We start from the raw sequence: 11,801 nt of genomic DNA, 5'->3' as shown, positions 1-11,801 counted from the left end.
TCTGGCCACTCTACCATAAAGCCCTGATTGGTGGAGTGCTGCAGAGATGGTTGTCCTTCTGAAAGGTTCTCCCATCTCCACAGAGGAACTCTAGAGCTCTGTCAGAGTGACCATCGGGTTCTTGGTCACCTCCCTAACCAAGGCTTCTTGGTCACCTCCCTAACCCGATTTCTCATTTTGTCTGGGCGGCCAGCTCTTGGAGGTTCCAAACTTCTTCCATTTAAGAATGATGGATGCCACTGTGTTCTTGGGGACGGACCTTCAATGCTGCATAAATGTTTTTGTACCCTTCCCCAAATCTGTGCCTCGACACAATCCTGTCTCTGAGCTAGCTCTACGGACAATTCCTTCGACCTCATGGCTTGGTTTTTGTTCTCATATCTGTGGGACCTTATATAGACTGGTGAGTGCCATTCCATAACATGTCCAATCAATTTCAATTACCACAGGTGGACTCCAGTTGAATAAAGTTTTAGAAACATCTCAAGGATGATCAATGAAAACAGGATGCACCAATTTCGAGTCTCATGGCAAAGGGTCTGAATACTTATGTAAATATTCTGTTTTTTATACATTTGCAAACATTTCTAACAAAACATGTTTTGCTTTTTTATGGGGTATTGTGTGTCGATTGCTGAGGACATTTTTTTTTATCTTATCCATTTTAGAATAAGGCTGTAATGTCACAAAATGTGGAAAAAATCAAGGGGTCTGAATAATTTCTAAAGGCACTGTATGATCAAACACACTGCCAAAGTGAAACAATACTCAGACGGATGCAGCCCTCAGTTCACCTGATCAGACATACAGACCAGGGTTAAGTGAGTCTGTTGGTAGGAGGCCTAAATACATGTGGCAGGGCTTTACTCATACTAATATTTAATGTGCTCTGACTCCATCTAATGGTGAAGATGACATTTTCCCATAAACACCATCAGTGATGATCATGAAGTGTATGGACAACGCATTTGAAATGTCTCTTTCTTCAGACATATTTGGATATTCATATTGACTGCAGGCCAAACTATAACATTTCAATTGGCCATGCGTTATGTGGACCCTTCAGGAGTTTGTCGGCATCTAATGTAGGCATACTATTGTTAAATAATGTAACAATGTCATGAAATTGAGAGGTCTCTGTCATATTGGCATCGACCACCTCAAAACACTAACGGAATGTGTCCCAACCCAGCCTGCCCCACCCCAGCTTAACAGAGACCCTGGACCCTGTCAACAGCTGTGTGTGTCTGATTAACTGAGACCTCTTGTTCTTATTGACTAGCCAGGATGCAGTAGCCTGGTCCCAGATCTGTTTGTGCTGTTGCCTACGCCATTGTCATTACCAAGCATGACAATTCCATAAGGAGTTGGCAAGAGAGCAGAAACAGACTGCCACCCAGGCTAAGGGTGCAGCTGTCAGACAAAGAATCACCATGCGTCTAATGTGCCAGAGCCCCTCTTCATGTGTGCAGCACAGAGGCTGACGACAGAATGTAGGCCCCTCTATCTTGAGCAGCCATACAGTTGACCAGGAATGAGGTGAATTAATATTGCTATTTGTCCATCTGCTCAAAGAAATCCGTCTTCATCTCCAGCTGATTCCACATTGTCTCAGCGTGTGCATATTTCTTTTGGATGTATCACAGTATGTTTCTATGGATTTTCAGAATAAATGTCTTTGAAACCTTGCCCCAGTGCTGTGCTCAGTCTGACGGAAAAGCAGAGTATACACTGAAGTCATTAGATGAGACGACACACAACAAATGGCAGAGGTGAAGATCTGCAAATCTAACAGGCAGGACTGATCCTTTTGTGTTTCCCACCAGACTACATGCCCCTTGACGAAGTTCTGTTGCTTTAAAACTAACTCATATCAGCATTGACTGCGTCTTTTAAAAATCATGATGTTCATCCATTACATAATTGCCTTTTATCCCCAACATAATGCAGCCTAATATATTTCCTATCAGTGTGGAATCAGCAGTTTTACTCTGGAAGCTGCTGCTACCCCTCCTACTGCGTGGCATGAATATTTCATGATGTGTCAGGAGAGAGAGAGAGAGAGAGGATAGAGAGACAGAGAGTAGAGAGAGCGAGGGTGTAGAGAGAGGTAGAGAGAGAGAGGGTAGAGAGAGGGTGTAGAGCGAGGGTAGCGAGAGAGAGGGTAGAGAGAGAGTAGAGTGTAGAGAGAGAGCGAGAGAGTAGAGAGAGAGGGTAGAGAGAGAGAGTGTAGAGAGAGAGGGGGTGTAGAGAGATAGGGTAGAGAGAGAGGGTAGAGAGAGATGGTAGAGAGAGTGTAGAGAAAGTGTGTAGAGAGAGGATAGAGAGAGAGGGTAGAGAGAGAGAGTGTGTGTAGAGAGAGAGGGTAGAGCGAGAGAGTGTAGAGAGAGAGAGGGTAGAGTGAGAGAGAGAGTGTAGAGATAGAGAGAGGGAGAGAGAGAGATCAATAGCCCCCTCCCCTGCCCACACCCTGCAGGAGGTACACACGCAGTGTCAGACGCAGCTCTGGACCACTCATAGACAGACACAGGCACGTGTAGCTTTTGGACGCCGCACACCCTGCTCTACGGTAAGAAATTCTCTGCATTAGATCTGAAGCTTCATATATTACATTTATATCATATATATTCCATCTGTGTCTACATGTCATGCCATATCTACTACAGTCCATGTGTTACCCTTTTACTAGGATGATAAAGACAGTTACTATACGTGCCACAGTAGGCTGGCTAGTAAACAGCATTATCCAAAAAGACAGTGATTGTTTTAGGATATTACTAATATACTGTAATATGATAGGGCACTTATTCTCAATCATTTGTCCTAGCACTCCCTGGGTGGAAGTGGAGCACATGCAACAGGACTGGATTTACAAGGAGGATGAGGGGTAGAAAGGGGGGAGAGAATGAAGGATGAGTACATGGGAGAACAAAGGCCAAGCCCAACAATACATGGAGGGTCTAAGGGGTGGGCATTAGTGATCAGAGAGACCAACACTCACCCATGAAAATCTTACAACAGCTGTCCTTCACACCCACATACACACACGGGTATCAATCTTGAAACCCTGTTTGGCTGAAACTATTATGAGTAATGTTTCATTCTAAGGCGTGTCCTTACTCATAGCCATTCGGATGGAAACATATTGATAGCAACTACTGTGTCTCATTTGCATCTCCCTCTTCATTTACAGCTATCATGTCTGACAAACCCAATATGAGAGAAATCTCCAGCTTTGACAAGACTAAGCTGAAGAAGACGGAGACCAGAGTGAAGAACCCATTGCCAACCAAAGAAAGTGAGTGAATCTTGTCCATCTAGCTCTGTGATGAATCTGCTTGAGGTAGGGCTCAGCCCTTTAAGGTGTTCCATGGGCTGTCAGATCCATCTTATTGCTGGCATCTCTCCCTAGCAACAGATGACCAGGCAAGAAGATGGGCCATTTACTACCCATCCACGCAAGAGTAACTGTGTGTTCAGGGGAGGGGTTTTCTTTAAATTGATTAACAAAGGAAATGCAAATATGTGAGATTAACCATAGCGTTAAACACAGATGCTGTATAAAAGACACCTTGTACTGTACACTGGCCCACAGGGGGGAGGGGTGTTCTCTCAATTTAAATATATTTTACATGGTGACAGCATGTCACCTGTGCTTCACTCAAGAACTGTAATCTGGAGAGGTGGTTTTATTAGTCAGGATCTGTAGGCCATCGCACCTTACTTGGGTAGGATGGGCTTGTGGTAATGGCTAGAGCGGAATAGGTGGAATGGTATCAAATACATCAAACACATGGTTTCCAGGTGTTTCATGCCATTCCATTTTCTCCATTACAGCCATTTTATGAGCTGTCCTCCCCTCAGCAGCCCCCACTGCACTCAAACATTTTGCTTTGATCATTGGATCATCCAATAACAGAAATATGCATAGAAATGAATATCTGAGAGCCTTTTTCTTCAAAAAGGGTTTAACATTTGTTTCCATGTTGTAGCAATCGACCAAGAGAGGAAACGAGAGCCATCGCCTTGACCAGAGGAAGAGAAGTGTTTCCGACCAGCTACTTTAATTTGATTCTCTGACCTCCATCTGTCAAGAACCATAACTATGAAAGGAGAACAGGACCTTGACTTTTATTTCACTGGTGCTCAACGAAATTGTAAAATGAGGGGTATTAGGATTGGTTGCTAGTCAGAGGATGTTTTCGAAACACTTATTGCTCAATGTTCTGTATGTCTCCAAGTCAGAGTAATAAAATGACAAAAATATTTTTTGGGTTGTGTACATTCAAGTAGACTACAGGCCTAAACACAAGTCGCCAAGCCTCCAAAGGTACAATGGTGCCACAGCCACACTCGCAGATACAGAATAGTGAGGTATACTATCCTCTTCAAAACTAGTCTTCACATTTCCCAAAACCTCAAGAATAGCAGCTGCCGTTCAATAAACTTTGATTAGTTGCTGGCCTGGGTGCAAGTATTTGATCCTTAAGGAATTGTTTCAGTTGACAATAAACAGCTCCAGGGAAATTAGTTATAACCTACCTCGTATCTTTCAAGCCATATTAGCAGTTTAATTACATGCAATTCTGCTGATGAAAAGGACATTTCTGCCCAGTTTCGAACCAGTGTGGTGACAATGGATTCTCAGAATCGATGGCTTCTTTGGTTGTGGCTAGATGGCGTACAGCTACGGACCAAGTGCTGCATGTTTCAGTTGCATCCAGGACAACTGCAGCATTTTAGTAAAGCCTAACCTAGTTCTCCTTACCTGCCATATTCAGTATCCTATCAGGCTACAAAAACTCAAGCTATCAATCAGGTACAAGAAACCAGTCATCACCACCAGGGATCTGCAAAACCACTGAAGACTAAGTGGGCCCGTACGGAATCAACTCAGATTGGCGCCAGTGAAATTACGTAAGAAATATTAAACTCAATCAAATTCCTAGCGTGAGTGCCAGTCTGTGCCATCATGCCAAACAAAAATTGTTTTGCTTGGCAAGAGCACAAACAGACCTGGGACCAGGCTGTCAAAATCACACAGAATATATATATATATATTTTTTTTTACTATGGCGTGAAAGATCCTTTTCAGTGCAATTAAACTAGTGCATGGAAATGTTTTACACACAATACATGTAGCATGCTACTGTAGAAAAGATGCTGTAGAGCTGACATGCACATCTCCATCAACATTACACAGTTGTTTGCAATTACAAACCACTGTCCAATTTAGATGTTGCCCCTCAAACATGTTAGTGAGAATGTCATGTATAACTACGCATAGGCTGCTTTTACACAGCCAGCTCAATTCTGTTTGGCACCAATTGGTCTTTTGACAATAATTGGCAAAGATCAGAATTGGACTTCCTGTATAAGTAAACACAGCCATAAACAAATCTAATGAAACCAAAATGAGGCATCAAAGAGCAGTCAACCTAGTAAAATAGACAACATAAATATGACAAAGCAGGAGAGACTTTCAGCAACAGTAGGGAAAGGGCAAATAATGGTCTACAAATATGGAATTAATCTCAAATACAAAATGTCCAAGATAAATTATTAAAATGCTAATCAAGCATTAACATTAGACAGTATCTGTAAGTTAAACATTAGAGACAAAATTATAAAATCGATTTTATTTCTAACAATTAGCCAAAGACAATGACGTAGCAATATTCTGCAGGCTTTAACTATATTTTCTATAAATGCCACTTAACAGGTCAAAATTAAAATGAATCCAAAATATACTGGTTGGTTCCATCTACAAGTTGACATTCTCTAGACAATCGTAAATGAATTCAGATTTAGGCAAATCCCTTTTACATCGTAGCCCAATCCCACACTGAATTCCTTGTTGCAAGTCCAGAGCCAGAAAATAAAGTCATCTAGAAACCAGAAAAAAATTACTCAAAATTGGTTTATTTCAAAAGCTCCGACAGCTTCTGATTCTCATGTAAATCCAGTCGACATGTAAAATACAACCATACAATACATTAGATTCAAAAAAGGTACCAAAAAGTACAGTAAAAATAACACTTCCATCTCTGGAAATGTGGACCCCCCCAAAAAAAGATAAAATAAAAACATGGAAAAGTGGCATTTACTTCTCCAGTTCCTCAGATGGTCTGTACAAATGGAGCATGAATCTCATCCCACAGGAAAGAATCAAGTCCTGCATACTTCTGCCGCGCCCATGGTCTTTCAAATCTGTGTTTACTTGAGTCCTTTAAGAGAGGAGAAAAAGGAATTGTTGCACACCACTTAAGACATGAGCCCACCACCCTGCATCAAAGAGCAAGCAAACAGCTAGGGCAACAAGCATGCAAGAAACAGGGGATGGATTAGAAAGTCAATGCTGCCGGTTAGAGTGGTTATGGCATAGCATTAAGGGAAACGGCAGACATTGTTAAATTTGCTGTGCAGCTTTAAGCAGATAGTCACCCATCTCCCACTCTAGAAAACCCATTGTGGTCCACCGCAACATCAACCCTTATTGATCCAGTAGTGTAGTTGTAGGGGTGCATCTGATGCAGATTTTGTGCTGGCAAATTTGAGGGTTTGAGGTTGTGTACTTTCAAAACAAGTTTCCTATCCCCAACAGCACTGTATTTACTTAATCCAATTGATGAAGAGTGGAGTAATTTCATTATAATCTACAATAGCCTTCCCCTGAGCCAGACTGTAAATCTCGGCAAGGAAATTTTTGGGCATCAATGCCACAAATCTAACAGCTATATCGCACCACAATGTTACAAAGCACTAAAATGCATACCTGCACTACATGTGATCAGTATGGCTTGTAGCTACCCTGGTGGCCTCCACGTCTTGGAGTTTTCCCATAGCTTGTATTGCCCTGGTCTGCAGGAATAGAGAGAGAGGACTGAGTGCTTCTGTGCAAAGACAAGTCAAACAATCAGGTAGGCGCTTGCCAGAGGTCTATACTCACTGTAGTCGTAGCCCCCTCCATAGTATCCAGCGGAGTAGTCATAGTTGCCGTAACTTCCATAGTTTCCATAGCCCTGCTGCCCACCATAGCCATAGCCCTGGTTGCCATAGCCTTGGCTCCAGTAATTACTATAACCCTGGTTCCCATATTGGTTTTGGCCTGAGGGAAAGAAAATGTGGTTAAGTCAGAAAATAATTTTGCACAAAAATTATAATCCAGATATTTATGGTCCAAGGATGGATGTCCATTAGCAACCCATTTCTCAGATCCTTCCATGCCTTGTGAGCGCAACACCTGTCATGCACCCTTAAAGCTGAGGTCTTCCTGCAGGTACAACCCATTGCACCCTGCCCTTTACTTGAAATTAAACTAGCATTATACAAATACTCTGCATACCTTCGTGATGCCTTAAGTCACTCATAACTACGTCGGACTGCTTTCTTTAATACGCACCACCACGACCCCTGCCTCCCGGCCTCCTCCATAGCTCCCGCCACCACCACCACCACGGCCTCCGAACTGCTGCTGGTACACCTCCTTGGGTTGGGCGATTTTGATCTCACACTGGAATTAAATCAAGGATGGTTTAATAATAGATGCAGTAAAGACATGACAGCATGCAGTACAAACACTCAAGACCTATTCACACCCAACTTTTAAGTTGAAGATTTGGAATCTAGTGTCAAGTTCACACTGGACCCACATTTAAGTCAGGACACTGCAACACAATCCATTTGAATACCGACGTGCGACGTGCAAAAATGAAATGGTGTTTAAGTTGGACATAATAATTCTAATAATTTCACACCATGCAAGTGGGTCTGAAACTCTTGCATGCAATGTGCATTTCAGTGAGGAAATGCATGAGCATGGCCCAAAGCATTTCAGGAGGGAATAAACAAATGTACAGACTAAGCAATTAGACAAGTTTGCATTTCACACAAATAAGATGCTTAGTCAGACAGATGTACACTGAACAAAAATTATAAGACGCAACATGTAAAGTACTCATTGCATGAACAGAAATAAAAAGATCAGAAACATCCCTTAATGTGTGCGCAAATTTGTTTACATTCCTGCATTTGTCCTTTGCCAAGATAATCTATCCACCTGACAGGTATGACATATCAAGAAGCTCATGAAACAGTGTGATCATTACACATGTGCACCTTGTGCTGGGGACAATAAAAGGGCACTAAAATGTGCAGTTGTCTCAACTCGTGCAATGTGCATGCTGACTGCAGTAATGTCCACCAGAGCTGTTGCCAGATATGGTAATTTAGTGTTCATTTCTCTAAGCCACCACAAATAAATGATTTAGAGAATTTGGCAGTACGTCCAACCGGCCTCACAATCACAGACCACGTGTATGGCTTTGTGTGGGCGAACAGTTTGCTGATCTTAAAGTTGTAAACAGAGTACCCAGTGGGGTTATGGAACCAACACAATTGCATTTTATCGATGGCAATTTGAACGCACAGAAATACTGTGACGAGATCCTGAGGCCCATTGTCGTGCCATTCATCTGCCGACATCTCATATTTCAGCATGATAATACACTGCCCATGTCGCACGGTTCTGTACACAATAACAGAAAGCTGAAAACGTCTCAGTTCGTTCATGGCCCGCACACTCAGAAACCCATTGAAGGTATTTGTAACTAACACATGCATATCTGTATTCCCAGTCATGTGAAATCTATAGATTAGGGCCTAATGAATTTATTTCAATTGACCAACTTCCTTATATGAACTGTAACTGAGTAAAACCATAGAAATTGTTGCATATTGCATTATATTTTTGTCAGTATAGAATTATAACTACAGCATACACATTAACCCACATATCCCACCATCAACCGTAAGTTTAAAAAAAAAATAGGTTTAAGAAATATACATACAAGGCCTTCCTTTCCGTTTGTTACCTTGGTTCCACAGACATTGTGGAACTTTTTTTCAAGGCATTTTTTAACAGTGGCCTCTTCTTTGAATGTGATGAAGATAAACCCCCTCCTTTTTTTGAACTTCGGGTCCACTGGAAGTTCAATGGATTCAATCTGAAGATGTGAATTATGACACATTTAGAACACTGGAAAATCAATAGCTACTAAAACATACAGGAAGGTCAAGTTGAGGCCATCATAGGACAATGACAAACCTCTCCAAAGGTTCCAAAGTATTCTCTTATGGTCTCCTCTGTGGCTTCTGGGTTTAGGCCACCAACAAAGATCTTCTTGGCAGGTTCCTTCTTCATTGCCATCGCCTTCTTTGGGTCTATCTGTCGTCCATCTAGCCTGTGTTCTTTCTGCTCAAGAACCTACCAGGTTAGAGAAAAGGTTAGTATACAAAGCCCAACTTGTCACAATGTAAAACCATGTCACCTTTCTCATGGCACATACCTTGTCTACACTTGCTGCTTCTTTGAACAAGATGAACCCAAACCCACGTGATCGTCCTGTGTTTGAGTCCATCTTGATGGTACAATCAGTCACCTCTCCAAATTTGGAGAAGTAGTCTTTCAGGTCTTTTTTGCTAGTGTCCCAGCTAAGTCCACCAACAAACATTTTGCTGCAGAGAAACACAGATCAGTAACACACCTAGGACAATTCTCATAGGCTGACAACTAAACAGCCACTATAAACATATTTGTTTTTATATTATTTGAGTTTAAAAAATCTACTTGGGACATTGTGGCTTACAAACTTGTACAGGCCAGTAACAGACTCAGTGTTCACACATATTTTGGTGGAAATATAGCTGAAAATTCTCAACTCCACGATATGTACATCACATCTCAATAGAGTTTGAGACAGTGAGTTTTGGTGGAGTGTATCTCCAACTACATCGAGTTGGTATCATTTAACGCATACCACATTAGTCCTGTGTAACGGCGTCATTTTCTATGGGTGCTGCAATCTGTAGTTTTTGATTACTAAATTCTGTGTGACCTGCCAAATCACATCACATAATCTGTGCATGAGTATGAAGTTAACTACTTAAAACATGCACTACCAAGCAATAGTTTTATAAATATCAATGATTTAACGCTTACTGTGTATGTGCTTGTCATAGTTGTCAGTGGGAGTTGGAATCCAGTTTCTCAACTCCACTCCATTGTAGAGTTGAGAATTCTTAGCTAGTTGAATCACTGCAACTCATAACACTAAATATTTCTGAAAAATGAAATGCTATAATTGAATTCTAGCCAGTTGAAGTTCATCCCCCAAATTGGCTGCACATGGCTCCAAAAATGGAAAAAAAATGTTTTACCAAGGACGTAACGTTAGTATGTTACATAAATGTTAAAAACCACCATACAGAAACGTACCCAGCGTCATCCTCGCCTTTACTTGCATTTATCTGTCCCCCCTCTGCCGCTCCGTTCTGCGTGACTCCTTCCTCCACCACAGCCGGTTCCTCTGCCACTGGCTCTCCCTCTACCGTGCAGCTCGGTTCTTCTTGTTCCTCTGCCTCGGTGTGTTCTGTGGATTCTTCTGCGCCATTCAGTTCTTCCTCGGCTTCATTTCCATTTTTAGCGGTCTCCATCAATTGCTGCTCAGCGTCGTCAGACATAGTGATCGCCTACAGTAGGGGAAAAGAACGTTAGCTAGCAGCCCAAGTTATATGAATAGCATTTCCCGTAGACAACCATGAACATTTAAAAAGTAGGCCCCAATGACTGCCCTGCCATACACTAACCGGCTTCTTGAAGCTTGTTAACATCGGGACACTAACATTTGAGTTGATAACACCACAGCCAAAGTTTAATTGTATTGTACTTTATACGGATACAATCAAACTGTACACTTAAACAACTCAAAGGCCTGATATTCTAATTTGAACAGATGTATTTAGCAATTACGATAGCTCGCTAATGTTAGCTGGTGATTCTGCTCGTGTTTGCGGCCTACCAGTGCCTGACTTGACAAACCGAGTTAGCTTGCAATAGCTAATGACGTTAGAGCAGCTATACATTATTTAGCTAGCGCGATACCGAGGGACATACATCGTTGAATCACAACGCAATGTGTGCGAGATAAAAACGAAAATAGCGCTTACTGTTTAAAATGTACGCTGCTATTCAAAATGGATACTCTCCGACTCCGCAAACTCGTGGCAATCTTTATACAACCGGATAGAGTACCACAGTGGTGTCGTCATAATACCCATAAAACCTAGCGGTCAAACACGGAAATGGTTCCGATTGGTTTTTCATCATACATTTTTCCCATAGGAGATTTTAGAATCACTTCAAACAAGGTCTGTGTTTTTGTGGATCAAAGTATAATGTAATGATGGGAAACCAAGACTTTCTGAGAAGGCATCGGCATTTTCACCAAATTGTACCGAAAACTGGGCTGAGGCGGTTATTTTCTCTGAGCTTTATTATCTGTTCAGAATGCACATTAGTGACACCAGCTTGTCAGCAATAAATAGCAGTTTATGATTAGCAGACATTTTTAGCAAATCAAATCCAATTCTATTTGTCACATGAGCCGAATACAACAGGTGTAGTAGACCTTACAGTGAAATGCTTAAAGCCCTTAACCAACAATGCAGTTAAAAAATAAAAATAAAAACCAAAAAATAAGAATAAGAAAAACAATTAACAAATAATTAAGACCAGCAATAAAAGAACAATAGCGAGGCTATATACAGGGGGTACCGGTTAGTCAAGGTAATTGACTTATGCATAGATAATGACAGAGAGTAGCAGCCGTGTAAAAGAGGGGGGTGGCAATGCAAATAGTTTTGGTAGCCATTTGATTAGATGTTCAGGAGTTTTGGCTCGGGGGTAGAAGCTGTTTAGAAGCCTCTTGGAACTAGACTTGGCACTCCGGTATCGCTTGCCA

The 11,801-nt window shown here is 41.7% G+C and overlaps 1 protein-coding gene and 1 pseudogene across 1 annotated transcript; one reads left to right on the top strand and one right to left on the bottom strand.

Moving 5' to 3' along the window:
- The first annotated feature begins 2,251 nt into the window (after positions 1-2,251).
- On the top strand, positions 2,252-4,266 carry LOC118391022 (thymosin beta-11-like). Its single transcript, XM_035781942.2, has 3 exons — positions 2,252-2,569; positions 3,194-3,298; positions 3,993-4,266. The coding sequence occupies exons 2-3, from the start codon at positions 3,199-3,201 to the stop codon at positions 4,028-4,030; spliced, it is 138 nt and encodes a 45-aa protein (XP_035637835.1). The 5' UTR covers positions 2,252-2,569; positions 3,194-3,198; the 3' UTR covers positions 4,031-4,266.
- Positions 4,267-6,078: 1,812 nt separating this feature from the next.
- Positions 6,079-10,971, bottom strand: LOC118391021 (heterogeneous nuclear ribonucleoprotein A/B-like; annotated as a pseudogene).
- Positions 10,972-11,801: the final 830 nt, after the last annotated feature.

Source organism: Oncorhynchus keta, chromosome 12 (genome assembly GCF_023373465.1).
Source record: "Oncorhynchus keta strain PuntledgeMale-10-30-2019 chromosome 12, Oket_V2, whole genome shotgun sequence".
Classification (NCBI taxonomy): domain Eukaryota; kingdom Metazoa; phylum Chordata; class Actinopteri; order Salmoniformes; family Salmonidae; genus Oncorhynchus; species Oncorhynchus keta.
This window is presented reverse-complemented; position numbering and strand designations above follow the sequence as displayed.

Bases quoted from the DNA above. Each gene is read 5' to 3' on its own strand.
- LOC118391022 (XM_035781942.2), top strand. From the start codon at position 3,199: ATGTCTGACAAACCCAATATGAGAGAAATCTCCAGCTTTGACAAGACT. The intron at 3,299-3,992 runs GTGAGTGAATCT...TCCATGTTGTAG, and splicing joins CCCATTGCCAACCAAAGAAA to CAATCGACCAAGAGAGGAAA.